The sequence below is a fragment of the Macrobrachium nipponense genome, chromosome 40 (assembly GCF_015104395.2).
Source record: "Macrobrachium nipponense isolate FS-2020 chromosome 40, ASM1510439v2, whole genome shotgun sequence".
Classification (NCBI taxonomy): Eukaryota; Metazoa; Arthropoda; class Malacostraca; order Decapoda; family Palaemonidae; genus Macrobrachium; species Macrobrachium nipponense.
Window position 1 is genome coordinate 18,161,983 of NC_061101.1, and position 20,000 is coordinate 18,181,982.

At 37.2% G+C, this 20,000-nt stretch overlaps 1 protein-coding gene across 4 annotated transcripts in view; it reads right to left on the reverse strand.

Moving 5' to 3' along the window:
• The window catches only part of LOC135211965 (uncharacterized), a 934,916-nt gene that overhangs the window by 247,308 nt on the left and 667,608 nt on the right, over positions 1-20,000 (reverse strand). For 2 of the 4 annotated variants that reach the window (XM_064245220.1, XM_064245219.1), the window contains exon 1: positions 15,203-16,722. The exons of the other annotated variants lie outside the window; for them this stretch is intronic. In XM_064245220.1, the coding sequence (XP_064101290.1) occupies positions 15,203-15,381 (179 nt within the window). In that variant the 5' untranslated portion in view covers positions 15,382-16,722. Of the gene's footprint in view, positions 1-15,202; positions 16,723-20,000 lie in introns of those variants that run through there. 4 annotated transcript variants of the gene reach the window in all.

Below are 20,000 nucleotides of genomic sequence, written 5' to 3' on the forward strand. Positions count from 1 at the left end.
TCATTTTCTCTTAAGTGGTCCAAGAGAAGTGAATGACTGAGGAAAGCAGTATTAATACTGGTAACACTTACACAATACTCATAGTAACACGAGTCTTGAAATGAAGAAGGAAATCCACAGTTATGTATATGTATACATATACATAAGATTCGTTTCCCCATTGGTAACACTATAAAAACGTGCGAAGGACTTCCCAAATTCTAAATGGCATCTTCTAACTTCTGAAAGTACAGAGGCACGACCCCAACTTTTCAAAATCAGTCAGCAAGTTGAAAAAGATGATTAACAAGGACGCCTTAACTTGTAAAGCAATGCGAACGCCATGCCTGTGTTAACTTTAACATTGAAACAAACGCCTAGGAGCTAGCAGTCGACTGTTGTGGGTCGTAATCAGGCTAGATATAAAGATAAGGTCAGAAACCTCACTTCAACACGCTAGCTGAGTAACGGAAGGGCAAAAACTTTTTTAGCCATGACGCTAATGGAAAAATTATTTATATAATACAGAGAGAGAGAGAGAGAGAGAGAGAGAGAGAGAGAGAGAGAGAGAGAGAGAGATGAAATGACTGGCAGACTTGTCAGTCCGTAAGAGGAACCAGCTACCTTGGGGCTACACGGGTAGTTCTACCATAAACGTAGAAAAGTAATGGTTGGGTGGCTAGGCCTTCTTCTTCTTATTATGACCCCAACTCCATTCAAACCCTTATGAGGCAGGTTCGGCATCGCCACATTCGCACGCCAAGTCTTTCTGAGAGAGAGAGAGAGAGAGAGAGAGAGAGAGAGAGAGAGAGAGAGAGAGAGAGGTGCTAAACATCGAACACTCCCTTTTGCGGGAGGCCCAGACTAACTTCCTCTTCCCTTCCCTGTTTCGTCAGAGATATTTACCTTCTTTCTCCATCTGTGTTTTACATTACAGGGTCACTGACATTCGAGACTCATTCCGTATTCGTTTACACTGGTCAAAGAGTTTTCTTTTTTCTCTTAGGATAATTATATTAATGTATATTTATTCATTCAATAAATAAAACCCCACAGACCTCACCTATGAGGTCACACCGAGAAGTTAATGTCTTCCATGATGAATCTTATTCATGATGAATGCAATGAATAAAATAATTCTGATTTTTATCATTCAGGAACTAATCTTTTCATCTTTTCACATCCAAGCTGATTTCAAAAGCAAAAGAAATACAAAACGCTTAACACAATGCTGCTGCCTATGTATACCCATTACCTGTTCCGGGTAGCGCATTGTAAGTTTTATGAACGGCGGGTTCATCTACGATTTGTAGTTGCTGTGGCAGTTGTTAAGGATACTTTTTCATCGTAGCAGAGTCTGCTTTTTGTTATATATATATATATATATATATATATATATATATATATAATATATATATATATATATATATATATATATATATAATATATATATATATATATATATATATATATATATATATATATATATATATATATATATAGCTCGAAATATACGGTTGCAAACGTTCAAATAGTGTTTTATGGGCGTTTTATCTTCATTATTGCTGTATTACAATAAAGACATTCATATTATATATATGTATATATCTATATATATATATATATATATATATATATATATATATATACACATACACGCACATTACTGAGAGAGAGAGAGAGAGAGAGAGAGAGAGAGAGAGAGAGAGAGAGAGAGAGAGAGAGAGAGAGAGGGCTATGTTTACACGCGCCGAGACAAACCTTATGACACAAATCACCAAACAAGGGGAGTCCGGAACCTGCCCGAATGCCTGATTCAACTCCGCCAAGCAGCAGCGCCGACCAAATCTCAAATGCATCTCTACCCGAAAAAAAAAATAAATGAAAAAAAAAAAAGATAAATAAATAAACCAAGTCACGATCACGACGCCGCCTGAATACGAAAAGGCTTCCGGGATGATACATTTCTCCCCTCAAAAGGAAGCAATTGCATTGTGCATGGACGGAAGCTGGGTGCTGTTATATATTGGATACATGGCTTTCGAAATGTACCATTCGTTGGCGGGGGAAGAGAGAGAGAGAAGGAGAGACTGAGGCAGACGTGAAGGCAATGAATGGTGGAAGCAGCCTGAAGTGCGAAAACGAAGAAAAGAATTAATTAATTAAAGAAAAAGGAAATAAAACACAGAAATTTTGCAATCACAATCTATTCTTGAACTGTTAACAGCCTCAGCCAGAGAGAGAGAGAGAGAGAGGTTTACAATGGCTTTTTTACTTACGGAAATGCATCTTCGTTGCCGCTACAGTTCCTCTGACGAGAAAAGCCATTTAACGACCGCGCAGCAATGACAAGTTAAAGTATAGCTTTGTTTAACCAGACCACTGAGCTGACTAACAGCTCTACTAGGCCTGGCCCGAAGGATCAGATATTTTTACGTGGCTAGAAACCTTATAGTGGGACCTACAGCTTATAGTGGGATCCGAACCACATTATATCGAGAAATGAATTTCTATCACCAGAAATAAATTCCTCTGGTTCCGCATTGGCAGAGCCGAGAATCGAACTTCAGACCACCGGATTGGTAGCCGAGCGCGAAATCCACTCGTCCAACGAGGAACTAGCAACGACAAGAAAGGACGCGAGTCACCAGATCTGCAAAGCGAATATCCGACCAAAGCCAAGAAACCAAGAGCGATTGAACAGACAAACAAACAGAGCACAGTAACAAACTGGCAGAGTGTTTGAGTATGTATGTGTGCCAACTCCGTCTCGTCTAGACGAAGCACAAGAAGGGAACAGAGCCAAACATTGCATTAGATTGGAGTGATGTTACCGAGGTAGAGCTGGAAGGGGGCTTGGGGGGGGGGGGGGGGGGAGGGGGGGGGTGGGGGTGGGGGTTAGATGCGGCGAGTTAAGGTCAATATCTTAAAAATACACCCGACTGTTGGCCTTATCGCTTATACAACTGCTGATCTACTGCGTTGACTTGACTTGCTTTCTCATCTGGGTCTGAAGCATTCTCAGCTCGACTTGGAAATTACAACACTGCAGTCGTTCCTTCCCTTCGAAGAAACTCCGCTTAAAGCTCAAAGAGAGAGAGAGAGAGAGAGAGAGAGAGAGAGAGAGAGAGATAAATGACAACGGAATCTGCCTCACACACTGTCATGAGAAAACGAGTCCCATTTAAATCTTAACAAACTATGAATCGTCATCCAACAGATACTACTTCCACTGATGCAACGCTATGAGATATAGACATGTTATACGAGAGAGAGAGAGAGAGAGAGACGAAGGAACAACGAAAACTTAAAATAGAGAGTTTAACTAACTCAGCGCGAACGAGCTTTCGTTGCTCTTTCACTCCATCGAGATTGCTGGAAACGTGTACTTTTGATTGGTGATATTCGGCAACTCCCTCCTCCCCCCGACTGGACCCTTCACCCCCGTAGAGGCTCCTCTCCTCCCCTACCCTTCGCTTGAACGTGATCGGAATAGACGATCGCTTTCGCAGTGCCGACACTCTCGGTCGACTCTAACCCCCCCCCCCCCCCCGCCCCCCATCAGATTACGGCTAAAACCGGCACTTCCTATGTGATTATTTCGCTCTTTCGTCCTCATATCATTCACAAATACACATACAGTGTTTGAACGTGCTTTTGAGAACATACAAAAACTCGTATTAACATTACTAGTTAGAATCCATGGCCACTAAGCGACCTAAAACCCTTTAGATTAAGGAAACTGAGAGAGAGAGAGAGAGAGAGAGAGAGAGAGAGAGAGAGAGAGAGAGAGAGAGAGAGAGAGAGGTGGCCCTCTTGTAAGTCAGCTCTTACATAAAGAGCTGTTCCCGTCTTGTTCGGTCCACGGGGGAAAACCCAAGTTATAATATCTACACGATGCGATGAAACACAAACCGAGGAGTGATATGACCCAAGTTGGAAAACGAAAAAGAAAAGAAAAAAAGTTCTAATAAAAGAGAAAGCGAGTCATAACGATACCGAATAGGAGAAACAATCACCCGATACTTTTGAGAGAGAGAGAGAGAGAGAGAGAGAGAGAGAGAGAGAGATACAAAAAAAGTTGTCGCAGATGTGGTCAGAGAAAAAGTGACAGGCTAGAGGTCGCGTTCGGCTATTTTTCTTCAGTCCACGACTGCTCCTTTGCTTCCAATCATCCGGTTCAAATGAGCGACTTCATGCACAAGTTTCGATCTACAGAGACTGCATTTAAAAGTATACGCGATTGACTACGTGTGCGCGCGCATGTGTTCAAAAGAGAGAGAGAGAGAGAGAGAGAGAGAGAGAGAGCATTTCGAAATTATCTGAAAATGTAGCAAAGAGTGAAAGTAAATCTTGATAAAAAGAGGAAAACCATCTTGACAACAGGCAAATCCGGCGTAATATATGCGTAATAACTGCGACCCAAAACAGGAAGAGATAGCGGTGTCAATATACTCAAGTTACAGGAAGGTGATCACAATTAGTTAGTGAAAGTCAGGCAGAAAATTCTCTTTATCTTATCACAGGACAATTTCCTGCAGATAATTCCAACCCTTTGCCATATTCATTTCCTTCATCTCAATCTAAAACTTGTTATTGAAGGATGAAACTTGCACGACTTTTCTGAGGATACTAATGAATATCTAGTCATTGAAGCTTTCTGAAATGGCAATCAAATTCTTGTTATTCTTACTCCCACGCATATCAACACCGACCAAATGTCACAACTTATTATCATTAAACAAACTTTCTCTTAGCAATGTTTATCACTCTCCAAGCCTTGCAAAACATCAGCATCAAAAACACCCATATCAAGTGTTCAAGCTGGATCTAAATAAAATTAACACATCTTTACTAGCGATAATGTAAAGTATCCCCGAAATACCAGACGTTTCAGGTTATATAGTCTTTATGATGCATTCGACAAAAACCAATTGACGATAAATTTTGTACGAAATCTCTCTCTCTCTCTCTCTCTCTCTCTCTCTCTCTCTCTCTCTCTCTCTCTCTCTGTATATATATATATATATATATATATATATATATATATACATATATATATATATATATATATTATATAATATATATATATATATATATATATATATATATATATATATATATACTATACAGGGACTGGCCTCAAATGATGCAGGACTACTTCAGCCGAATAAATTACAAGTAATCAATGAACTAGAAAGGTCATCGGGCACAGTGGATTTTTTCTAATAAAGGACTGCAACCATCCATTCATCCACGCCCAGATTTCGAACCTGTGTTCTCAGACGTAGTAGGCTACAATAGTAGATTCACATCAACCGTGCATCCAATGTCTAGGCCAGTCCCTTACGATTCTCCTGATTGGCTGTTCATACGCCAATGACAGGGCTGGAAACTCTCAGTCTCTCTCGAGAGAGTTCACATAGGCAGGATGTGTGTCCCACCTCTCCTGAAGGATACGTCTTTCAGGAGAGGTGGAACATACATCCTGCCTATGTGAACTCTCGAGAGAGAGATTGAGAGTTTCCAGCCTTGTCATTGGCTAATCAACAGCCAATCAGGAGCGTCGAAAGGGACTGGCCTAGACGTTAAATGCACGGTTGATGTGAATCTAATACAGGAACACTAACCATGACACCATGCAACTTCTGTTCGATCAAACGCCCTTTTCAGGTGGGTCACCTGAAACTGACCTTGGTCCCGTATCGAGCCAGCGGCCAAACTAGGTCACTGTTCTGTCATTGAGATTCTCCTCATGCCAGGATAGAGAAAGAAATGTGCGACCACAGAATGGAATTGAGGCAGGATCAGAGTAACTGAATATCGCAGCCCCAGCAGCTTTCTACAGGGGGCACATACATACACGCATGCGCATACACGCATGCGCGGGAAATAACGAGAGTAAGTGATTGAATACCCATTGAAAGTTTCACTGGGTTTTATTGCAAAAGCGAATGGAAAAGCGTTGACTTTATATATATATATATATATATATATATATATTATATATATATATATATATATAGATATATATATATATAGAAGAAGATAGGTACTATGTCGAACCTCCAAGTAAATGGCGATAGTGAAAAAGACCACAGCTGATGGTCGAAAGCTTAAATTTAATGTACAAGAAATATATATTTTACATATACCTACATAAGGATTTTACATCATCGTAGATTATATCCTCATATATATATATATATATATATATATATATATATATATATATATATTATATACACACACACATGTATATAAGGCAAAGCAACATTTTGCAGTGATGCAGTTCACTGAGTCACATCTTCTGGAATTCCGTCTTCAATCCCAGTCATTCAGAACATGAATTCCCTCCCTTTGTTTGTGCGCTGAAGTCCTTGATCCTCACTTATTTAGGAAAATGTAGGTACGCAACTGCCATATGCGGAACGTTTTAACACAAATGTTTGCTTACATGGTAACAGTGATTCAGCTAAACCATTTGTCATCATGTGCTTAATGGCTTCACAAACTAAATACATATGTGATATAATGTGTGTGCGTGTGTGTATCTATACATACACACACACACACACACACACAGATATATATATATCTATATATATATATATATATATCATATATATATATATATATATATATCTATATATACTATATATATATGTCTAATAAAAGGAGCCCATAAAAACACCAAAATGTAGAGAGAAAAGTACTATATTTCAGAGACTGCTGTCTCTCTCTTCAGGTATTTGAACTAATTCGCAAGCAACTTTCATCTTTAAAGTATCCTGACCATATAATTGAGAAAAGCAATCCAAAAGGAAACGTAATTTTCTACCGACCCCCTAAAGACAAGACCCAGAGACACACCCAACAATAAAAAATAAAAATTCCCACCTTGGAGACGATTAAGAGAGTAACTCACACCCTTGGGAAACCTCCAACCCTTTTTGCATTTACCTACCCAAATACCTTAGCCAAATCCCTGATTAACGTCCAAACAAAAGACATCGCCCAAAGACTCTGGGGGTATATGAGATCCCATGCCAGGACTGTGACCAATCTTACATCGGATTTACAGGTAAATCACTTCCCAGAGATTAATACAACACAAACGGTCAGTTAGGTATGGACAACAGAACTCGGCTATTTTCAACCATATAAATGAACATAACCATAGAATAAACGGGAATGGATGTCACGTGTAATTTATAGCAGCAACTGCCGGTACAAGAGTCAAATGATGGAATCGGCCTTAATAAAAGAGAAGCAGTAATGAACATCTCAAAAGGGAATTGGACATCAGACATCGTCGACGCAGTGTTCATTCAACCAACGCTTAAGAAGATTAAAGGAAGATTATCAGCGGGGGTGACCTAAATTGGCTTACTTGTGGACGAATCTCTTGGTATAAATACCACCTTTTCTGTAAACTTTTCTCATTCATATACCTGAAGAGAGAGACAGCAGTCTCTGAAATATAGTACTTTTCTCTCTACATTTTGGTGTTTTTATGGGCTCCTTTTATTAGATGGAATTCTGTTGTTACAGAACATTTTTACCAGTCATATATATATGTGTGTGTGTGTGTGTGTGTGTGTGTGTGTGTTCATGTATGTGCGTTTACGTTAAACAGCACACAAAAACTGAAGTAAGAGAAAGCCTTGTGTACCACGAGAGAGAGAGAGAGAGAGAGAGAGAGAGAGAGAGAGAGAGAGAGAGAGTACACAACCTACTTGGTCTATCAGCCAACATCTTTCCATAGCATTTTCCCACGATTCGCAGATGCATCCCCAGCTCCGAGAGAAGTGACACCGTCCTTAAGTGGGAGCTTTATGGGCCGAGATGACGCAGGATACAGCTTAGATGAAGATGGAAGATGATACGTGAGAGAGAGAGAGAGAGAGAGAGAGAGAGAGAGAGAGAGAGAGAGAGAGAGAGAGAGAGAGAGAGTCACGTTATTGCAAACTGAAAGAGGAAAAAGACCAATGTTCATAAAAGCAACAAATCTTATTTTATTAGTTTTTTTTTTAGTTATCAGTATTTCTGCACTTCGCTTGTAAGCATGGCGTCCTTTCACAATCAAGTTGCTAACATACAATGGGTGCCCTCCCCATTAATTTGATATTACCTATCACTGCCTGCCCAGCTACATTCTTGCCAACTCTTGTCGCTGACCGTTACGTAGATTAGTCTATTTCCAGGGAAAAGAGCAGTTCAAGGTTCAGCTTGTATTTTTAAACTTACTAACGGGAGTAAATGAATGATCCCCTCACTTTTCTCGGTATAGAATCATTTTGCATTTCCCCTCATAATAGCATAAACAAACTTTACGTACGTACCGGGTTTTGAAAACGGTAAGACAAGACGCAGGCAAATGCAGAATTACTTAGATATGTCATCTAGTCATTATGCCACATTCTTGATCGTCCGGTGTCAACCCAGCTGTCAAATCTGAGGCGCTTTCATCTACTAAGGAAGAACAGTCCTCATATGGAAGACGGTGAATGCTTGCATCTCACAATAATGATTTGACAAACAATTTGCATGTTCACTTGCAAAAGAACCGAAGACATTGGCTTAGGTATTTTTCTTTATAAAGGTCAACATCTCCATTTCCCATTATGGAAGGGCCCGCGTTTAAAAAAGCATTTAAAAAGTGGGAATGGAGAGGGGGGGGGGGGGGGGGGTTACACAACTGTATTGCTCTTGCCTTTCATAACCTAACCTAAACTAACCCGACCCGACCCAAGCAAAGTTACTAACCGTCCAACCGAACACGAAAAGTTTCTACTATAAATGCTACAGATTCCATGGTGATCTGTACGATTTAGGATACAATAATCGGGGAATGACAAATTCCGAATAACTTCAGATGTTCAAGTTATAACTACTTTAACTCTTAAGGAGACTATGCATAAAGGGGGTAGTGACTAGAACACCTAAGTTATTTGGAATTTATTATCACTAGAATTTCAAATAAGATTTTACCTCCCTCGCCTTACTCTTAATTTAGCAATTTCTTTTATGGTTTCCACTTCTATCACATTTCACGATTACTGTATCCTAAATCGTATTGATTGCCTTGGAAATCAATATCATTTATAGTAGTAACTTGAAACTCTGCACAATCATCTGGTAAAATATCGATACCCAAATATATAATAGTCGTACGATTATGATGTACTATTTCAAAGATTGGACGAATCCTTTCTCTTTTTAGGCTTCATCGTCTAACTTCTTGGTATCAAATAACACTTCTCATTCGTTTATAAATGGTATATCATAAGCGACTTAGTGTTTTAACAGACGTGTCCAGGTTAATAGTGTAATGAAGTAGAATGTTATACAAACAAACAATTCCGATCACCCACGAACTGATTTCACGCAAATTCATACAAAATTTGAATAGATACAGAAATCTAGGCCCGTATAAGAATAGACCATCACTCGTAAAAGCTTCTACTGCCGTTATTTTATTCAATCGTCCAGAGCTAAAAAGTTCGTAGCCAGACTTCTAAGTTCAACCTTCCCCCGAGTCCGCTATGGAATCCTGACCTTCTGTGCTTCCAGAGATTTCCAGTGATCAACCTTCACCTGACATTACCAAATGTGCAAACTCGCTAAACAATTCTCTCTTGACGACAAGCAACTCTCATTCTGTTACATTAGTTTCTCTCTCTCTCTCTCTCTCTCTCTCTCTCTCTCTCTCACTAGTACACGCAAACACATATATACATATACATGAACGTGTGTATATAATATATATATATATATATATATATATATATATATATATAGATATATATATATATATATATATAACTATATAGATAGAAATTCATCATAAAAAATGGAATGATTAAAAGTCTGAAAATATGTCATACATAAAAAGTTACAATTCATATGATTCCAGCGCTGAGCTGACTAAAGAACAGAGTTGGCTTGTATAATTAGTCATGGCTGGCTAATAAAGGTGTCAGATGTGTTTTAACAGAACAAAATCATTTTTAACATTTGTACGATAACTTTCCTTAAATCAGCACCAGAAGGTACATCGTACATTAAGCTCCAGTGATGTAACGCCACACGCCTGCATGCCCCCCCTCCCCCTCCCCATCTTCCTTTCTCAAATTAAAAATATTCTGTAAATACAAACATATGCATGCATACAAACAAGACAGAGAGAGGCTGCCAAGCAGATTAAAGTACTTACAACTAAACGCGACTTTGGACGAACGTGGAATTTAGTTTGTTATAATAAGCAAACAATCACAAAAGCACAAGACTGATGATAAGGATGGTGTCTACGACGATCGCGGAGATGATAACCAGAAAAGATCACCAGTATCATCAGGGTCTCGTCTGGAACAGCTCCAGATGATGTGCCAAGAGAGAGAGAGAGAGAGAGAGAGAGAGAGAGAGAGAGAGAGAGAGACTGCGGCGGCGGAGGGGTGTAAGGGGGTGATAGTACAAGTCTTGAGAGGAGGGAGGCTGTAGGGAGGGAGTGGGTCTTAGTCAATACATCGAAAGTAGTATTATAGGACTCCTCTCACACCGAGCTTTTTTACTTACCGTCTACTACAGTTGTCTGACATTGAGATTATTAGACGCACCTCCTCACACACGAGAGAGAGAGAGACTTTGACACCACACCACAACTGCGGACAGGAAAGAGCAAACGTCCGAATGGGAAATACAAATACTAAACCTCCTCCTCGCAGCCATAACGAGAATGAATGAAAGGCAGAGCGATTGGAGCTGCGTTTGTCAATCACATCTTGACAGGATCTAGTATCCTACGACATTTCCTGCACGTTACAATACCTCCAGGTGACTCCAACTGACCTCCCTCCTTTACCCTCCTCCCACCCTTCTCTCTCTCTCTCTCTCTCTCTCTCTCTCTCTCTCTCTCTCATATTTCAGCCACTCGAAGCCTTATTCAATGGCCATTGATCAATAACCAGCATCCCTTAGTCATAAAACTACTCTGTTATCACTTCACAGCCCGAAGTCTCTTGTACATTTTTGGCTCTACCAGTCCGATGATGTAGCTGCAAGCCAGGTAGCTGGGGCCTAGTAGCCTCGGCACCTTTCAAACAGATGGTCACTATTTTCTTGCTTAATAGCCCTTGCCAGGTCTCTGCACAGACCAGGCTAAAGACGGGGTCGTTGCTTTACCAATGACATTAACAAAGATAGACAATTAAAGATGGCGTTATGACTAATCATTCGCTTTCTCACTTACACAACACAAGCGTTCATCTCTCTCTCTCGCAATGCACTGATATTGTGAGAAGAAAACTCTAAGAGAAATGAAAGTGAATAAAAAAAGACAAATATTTTAAAGGCAAGGGAACATGAGGTCGAATGAGTACTTCACATACCACTGATACTCAACTTATCTACACATCTCTGAGAGAGAGAGAGAGAGAGAGAGAGAGAGAGAGAGAGAGAGAGAGAGAGAGAGATGCATCAATAACCAATGATGTAGGAACATATCTGTCAACGTGCTAATCGTGTCTATATAAACAATGAATAAATAAATAAATATATATATATATATATATATATATATATATATATAAATATATATATATTTATATCATATATATAATAATAATAATAAATTTATATGGGTATTTATCATACATACACATACATACATATACACACAAATCAATTATCTGGAAAGGACAGGAAAGAATAATTTGAAGAGGAAAATTTACGATAATTTAGACAACATACCAAATGAAAGTCCGCTATAAAGTAATTTATTTCTGCGTTTCCCGAGACCAAGGCTACCATGAAATTTATAATAACCTTGATTTACATGAAAACTTCCGCACTAAACAGATTTATATGCAAACTGGATAAACAGCACAATTAAAAGATATTGAATTTTCCTATGAGAAAACACTGAAAGCAATCACCTGTCTTATTGCTGATGAATCCTGGAAAAGAGAGAGAGAGAGAGAGAGAGAGAGAGAGAGAGAGAGAGAGAGAGAGAGAGAGAGAGAGTTTAAACGTAACTATTACACGGAATAAACATAAGATTTAACGCTAAGAACATCGTAATATGACGGTGTAATCTATGTCGCTCAAAATGATCAGCTAGGCACAAATATAAACAAGCATTATGTAATGCCCGAACATACAAAAAAAAAACTACACATAACACAAATTATGACTTAATAACTCAACATAAACTCTCGCCCTCTCAAGCACTAACTTAAATGCATAGCATGGGACGCATTTCGCAAAGCAACAAAAGCAAACCGCTTTCTTTTCCGGTCACCTGATCGTCATCTATACTTTGACGTTGTTTGAATTGTAAATATCAGCAAAGTCAAGCGGTCTTTGTCCACAACAAAAGCCCATTTATTTACATTTACAAAACGTGTGTACCCTTTCCATTCATTCATTACATATCGCTAAATACTCATAATTTTTTTCGCAATGGTTTTTATTGTAACTGTCAGTTCTTCCATTCGATCACAGTGAACAGGTATGTTCCAGAAATTAACTGCTCACCTTCTATACAATTCTATAAGTTTCCTACCAAGTTATTTCTCACCCATAATGGTCATCCACAAGAGCTTAATACTTAAGCTAATCTCTAGATATCTACAAGGCGTATACTTTTATTCGTGGAAGGATACAGAAAACCTATCCATAAATAGGCTAAAGAAAAGATTGAAAACGGACTGAAATATAATATATATATATATATATATATATATATATATATATATATATATATATATAATATATAAACAATTAAATATTCGTGTTATCGTTGTCGTGTAAACACACTAGACATTTACAACACACAGGAAATTAGGCCATTCCATAATCCACAGCAAATTTAGTGCAGATTCAGAACATCATTTTGTTAAAATAATGAGACGTTTTGGCATCAAATCATGTTTAATGCGAGAGCGTTACAAAAGTTCAGTCTAACATTTTGAAAAATACTCGGATGGCTCCGCAATTACAGCCCATAATCATAAAATTCGAAAATCCACTCAACTCGAAAATGCTATTGAACTTTCTCTCTTCACCGAAGCGCTCTCAGTCACAGCTAATGTCCATAAAATCTAATGGCCATTTAGGCAATTTTAATGACACGGAGATTATCGTTTCATTTAAAAAAATTGGATAACTTCGAATGAAAAGGAAATAATGCTTTGTTCTGTGATCCAAGTGTCCGCTGCAAAACTGGTGGCTTAAAAAATAAATAAATAAAAATAGCGAAATTTAACATCCCGCAACGCTCCAAAGATGGCAAAATACCGAAAATAATGATCCACATTTTACCTAAATTCCCATTCAGAATTCCGTGACGGATTCAGCGTCTTCACATTTTCATTACTTCCTTCTTCGGTTTTTCTGTTTAATTTTTCTAACTATAGAGAAATCATTACCTTATTGAATGTAACAACAATTTCGGAATTCCAACAACAAAATTGATTATTCTAATCGCAAGGTATACATGAAAATGACGCAAAGTATTTTCTCTGTCTTCCTGGAGTCTTTGGAATACATAATAAATAAAAAATCAAAGAAGATAAATGAAGACATTTCGCCAAGATAATCTAAAGTGTACTTCGTTGGAAAAATATCAAAATTGAAGTTGCCTGGAAATAAGGATATACAGATATCAGCCATTGGTTGAGAGAGAGAGAGAGAGAGAGAGAGAGAGAGAGAGAGAGAGAGAGAGAGAGAGAGAGAGAATTTTTGAAGTATTCGGTTAATCTTAAGTCACCGAAATAGCGTCGACGCAAACACCCAACAAGTATACATATATATGAATATGTATGTATGTATTATATATATATATATATAATAATATATTATATAGTATATATTACAATACCTATAGTATATATATATATACATATATATATATATGTATATATATATATATATATATATATATATATATATTATATATATATATATATATAGATATATATATATATATATATATATATATATATATATATATATATATATATATATATATATATATATATATATATATTATATATATATAATATTATGTATATATATATATATATCATATATATATATATATATATATATATATATATATATATATATATATATATATATATATATATATATATTATATTATATATATATGTATGTGTGTCTGCGTTTAGTCACGCAAACTTGATCTTTAGGTTTACCCGATGCTATGCCTGTTCAAGACGATGAAAGAAAAAGCAATGACTATCGAATAACAGTAGAAAATTTGAGGGAATCTATAATAATAAAGACGACTCTTCCGAAAATATGAATTGCAAACACTATAACGTCAGTTGACAGCAAATATGATGCATGTAAATGAATACTTCTTGCATGATACTAACTGTATTACCTTTCTCTTCGCAAATATAGATACCACAGCCAGGCAGGCGGCACACGGGAAGACATTTCAATCTATCAGCCATTAACTGATGCTAATGACCACAACAGATTCAAGTAGTTACCGACATTAACGTGATAATGGACTTATGAATCACCGGAGCTGCTCAGGGTAACTCAAAGAATTGTACATGAGACGACATTGATGCCATGAACTGCATACTAATGTTCCTTTTTCTTTGAGAGAGAGAGAGAGAGAGAGAGAGAGAGAGAGAGAGAGAGAGAGAGAGAGAGAGAGAGAGAGAGAGCTAATAACGGTTACTAATCGATTAATAATCATCATCTTCGCATACTAAGGATAATGAAATCCACGGTGCCACCAAGTTGTATCTTATCTATTTATTTTCAGATGTCACCCTTTGAATGAAGTGTCTCTTGTACTTCATAAAAAAAGTGTAAAACCTTCAGAGGACCAACAGGTAACATACGCCTATATATGACTGGGGTTTTCTTACATTAAATATGAGTGGTTTAGAATAACCATGCACATTTGGCAAATTCTTGTTCATCGATTTTTCATTTAGATACACGTAACGTTCCTTCAAGACAATATTTTTAATGATTAATATTATTTTTATTATTATTCAAGGAAAACTCATAAGGACATTAGTCAATAAAATGGAAAAGTAAATCCACAGTAGTGTGTCTTGATTTTGTTATTTAAAATATATTTTAGATAACACAATCAAGACACTACTGTGATTTACTTTTCCATTATTATTATTACTGCTAAATCGCATTTCTTTCTTGTAAGAGATACACTGACCTTTCAGACTGCCTCGCCACTCTGGAGAGAACATCCTGTGTCTCGGATGGAAGGGCGTCTTCCGAGATCCTCTCGGGCCAAGGGCTCGAGTCTCCCTCGTCTGGCGTGGATGAGGACGAAGTCGAGTACCGAAAGTTGGCTCCCAACACCACCACTGTGAACACTGTTCTCATATGCATCGTTAATGTGTTCTTGTACACTTACGTACACTTTTTAGATCGATTCAGACACAACACGAACGGGACAGACACACATACACAATCACTGGCACCCACACAACGCAATCCTCCCCTGCCTTCTTTTCTTTTTTCCAGCCAGTTCGCACGATAAGAACATTCGGGGCTAAGTCTGTTTTTGGAAGATTTTCTTTCTCAGTATTTAGTTTGAAAACCAGTTTCTTTAATTATTTCAGAGATCATTCACAAGCAGATCCATTTATATCCAAGGTAAATTGTCAAGAGATTTTCATATCCAAGTGGAGAGACATGATAACGGATTTGTAAATGGGAATTTTCTGATTAAGTTCACGTAGACATAACGTTGGACGGATCACTTTCAAACACTTGTTTAAATCCTGAGAGGAAATAAAGTCTGTCGAGAAGCTCCTTCACTTGGCCGTCACAGAAAGAAAAGGGACGCTTAATTGCTACCACTCGGCTTAATCAGTCCAACAGCAGCACTTCATAGCACGAAGCAGCAACAGCGAGTAGCAGTAGAGAGCTGGCACCCAGCAGTAGTCTTAGGTGCCGGAGAAACGTCTGTCTGCCCGCACCAGCAGGAGGGGATGAACAGGAAGGAGAAGAGTGACCAGGCGTCACACAGCGGGAGGTGTTGTGGCGGGAGGCGTCGAGGAGTGACTGAAAGAAAAGTGCAGTGAGGTCTCTTTTCTCTCTTTCTCAGTGCCACATACACTAGGGCGGCAGCCTCACATCGGCGGCTCCACCCCCTAAGGCGTCCTTGAAGTACCAGGGAGGAGGGGGGGAGGAGGAGGAGGAGGAGACGGAAAAAGAAGCTGGAACAAGAGGAAGGAAAGGGGAGGGGCGACTTAAGCAAAGAAATCAAGAAACGAAAACTCTCAGCAATTGGGCGCAAGGATCAAAAGATAATTTCCTACTGGAGCATTGAAATTCCCTCTCCCAGTGTGACTGGAGGAAAACTGACAGAAATATCAAGGAAAGGCTCAGAAGGAGGAAGGGTCGTCAGTGCATAATGATGAAAACAACGTTCTCTTTGGTTGTGGTTTTTCTTTTCACACTTTTCGAATAGTAGTCAGAAGACAGCTACGAAGGTTGAAATAATTTGGAAACCGAAAATACTGCAAAATCTGATTTCAGTCAATGAAGAACGTTTTATATTACAGATACTGAATGTAAGGAGACGGAGACAGGGAGCGGGGGAGGACACTAGGGTGGTCTTCCAGTATTGGGGTATGGGCACGGGGTTATTATGGTCTCTCAACCGGCAACGAAGGATGCCGAGTGCAGCAGCTTGGTCGGTGTCCAAAGCCCGACTAACCAACTAGCCGAGAGACCTACTGCCTACCTGCTGAAGACCAACCAATGTGACGCCACTTTCACTGTTCCCCGAAGCACACACGCACACACACACGCATACACACCGCGGTGCCTCGCTGGACCTCCGTTGCTACCTCCAGCCTCCTCCTCCTCCTCCGCTAGTTTATTTCCATCTGCAATTTCTTTCCTATTCACGCCTTTCTGGTTTTTCCCTCTCCATATGTTCGAGTGCATTTTACCCTTTCTGGTCGTTACCTTAGGGAGGCGCATTCTACACTGGTAAGCATTTAAGGAATTGCATTAGAAGTGGCCAGTCGTCAGTACCTCTTCTACTATGCTAGTCTGTTTTGGTGAACATAAAATTATCATGAATTTCTAACAAACGTGAGGGACCGTGAGGGAGATCTATGATGCCCAGTTTCCTGATGGAAGCAAGATAATTTATATTATATAATTATAATAATTAATATATATATATATATATATATATAAGTATATATATATAGTAATATTATATATATATATACTATGTGTGTATTATATATAATACAAATATATATATATATGTATATATATATATATATATATATATATACTATATATATATATATATATATCATATATATGAATATTGTAGGAAGCCCACCAAAATTCGGAAAAAATTGAAAGTTTTTATTTAAGCTTTCGGAGAGTACATTCTCTCCCTCTTTCAGGGAGAGATGTACTCTCCGAAGCTTAAACATAAAAACTTTCAATTTTTTCCGAATTTTTTTTTTTTGTATGGGTTGGCTTCCTACAACATATTAGAACACGGATACAGTGTTTAACTTTGCTATATATATATATATATATATATATATATATATATATATATATATATATATATATATATATATATAAACACGGTTGTGTGCAATGGCGATTTGCTATTCCATACAACATTATCCATAACATCTATGTGAATAACTTCCAGTTCATAACCACCTAAAGAATCTGATTAAAAATTCAATTCACTTCACTGTCAAACTCACCCAATGCATTACTGATCCAACACACTCGGCTGGACGTTTAATCTCATACCAGTTTTCATAACTTTGTTGTCATTCCTGATAATTCGTCGATCTCTCCCACCAAACTTACTTCCTGGAGGATGTATTAATGATGACTGCACTTGGGACCATGAGTTTTCCGGACCACAGAACTTCATCATGAGATTGCGGTGTCTATTAAGACGCTATAAGCATGCTTCATACTATGCACAGGCAAAAGTAGCTCCTTGTGGTCAACATTTCGGCACTAGAATCACAGCTTTGATTACAATTCATAAACAACTCAGTCCCTCATCCTAGGAACTAAGTACTCTTGAGAATGCACTATTAAGGTTACCTCTCATTCAGATACAAGCGAAAAAAAAATCATGATGTCTAGCTTGGCCAGTTTTTACATTTTTCAACCAATTTCTATCGAAGCGGAAGAGGAAGGTGTCCAGTTTCTCAATGGATGCATAATTCGCTTAGTACCACCCACGCTACACAAGTCAGTCAAATCAGGCGCAATTCAAAGGATATTGACGCAATTCCTCGATACAAAAATATAATCAGCAAACTTAATATCCACTCTCTCGAAATCAAGTCTAAACCATATAAACGTAAAAGCAAAAAATTGCTCGTTAAATTCCGATTCTATTTGAATCCTTAAAACACCTGCTTACAAGTTTTAATATATATATGATATATATATATAGATATATATATATATATATATATATAATATATATATGTGTATATATATATATATATTATATATATATATATATATATATATATATAAAGGTATAAGCCACGAATGAAAAATAAACAACGGTGTTTCTGCAAGATCTTACGACGTTCAACGTCCTTTACTCAGCTGAGTAAAAGACGTTGAACGTCGAAAGATCTTGCAGAAACTCCGTTGTTTATTTTTCCTTCGTGGCTTATACCTTTATTTATGGATTTATCACGTTCCAAACTTTCGTGATTCAGTTATACGCACACACACACACACACACACAACACACACACACACACATATATATATATATATATATATATATATATATATATATATATATATATATATATATATATATATATATATATATATATATATATATACAACTTACAGTTTTAAACTTAATCACAAATTAAAATTTCAAACTTAATCATAATACCATCAAATGCATTCTACTTACATATAAACTTTCTTCGACATGACAACTAACTACACAAATAGGAAAAGTTTTTATACCAACCGGGAAGACATCACTGCAACTCAAGATGGAGGATGGTGACCTTTCTCCAGTTTATCATTCCGCCAAAATTCACAGCATTTGATGGTGTTCGTGCATCCCACTTTTTTCTCAAACTTATCCTTCGAGTGTCAAATGCTAGTAGGCGTCAACACTTGCATGATAGAGTAGTTTCTTAAAACTCTCTAGATAATGGCTTGCACTGTAACATTTCGATGCTTTGGTACAATACAGTTCTATGTACTAAACGGTAAGTCTCTCACGATAGTTTTCATAATAATGATTTGGATGCAGTTTTTTATAGCAAGGCATTAATATAATAATAATAATAATAATAATAATAATAATAATAATAATAATAATAATAATAATAATAATAATAATAATAATAATAATAATAATATGTTTTGTTCAAGATGATGGCAGCATCAGTGGAATTGATTTTATATATAGTCTTTTCAATTCATCTTATTATTCTCTTCTCATCAGGGCTGATATTTGCTAATAGCTGGCCGATGTTCATATCTTGGTTAAAGAAATGTTCTCTAAACATACTAATTTATTGATGGTTAACAAATCTTAGTCTAAGATTTGTTAACCATCAATAAATTAGTATTTTTAGAGAACATTTCTTTAACCAAGATATGAACATCGGCCAGCTATTAGCAAATATCAGCCCTGATGAGAAGAGAATAATAAGAAGAATTGAAAAGACTATATATAAAATCAATTCCACTGATGCTGCCATCATCTTTAACAAAACATGTTTAAGAGAGGGTCTCCTACCTTCAAATAATAATAATAATAATAATAATAATAATAATAATAATAATAATAATAATAATAATAATAATAATAATAATAATACATCCAATGATAAATAAGCACCGAATTTGACACCGCCCACCCCTCGTATAAAACCGATCTGGACCCAGTAATAATAATAATAATAATAATAATAATAATAATAATAATAATAATAATAATAATAATAATA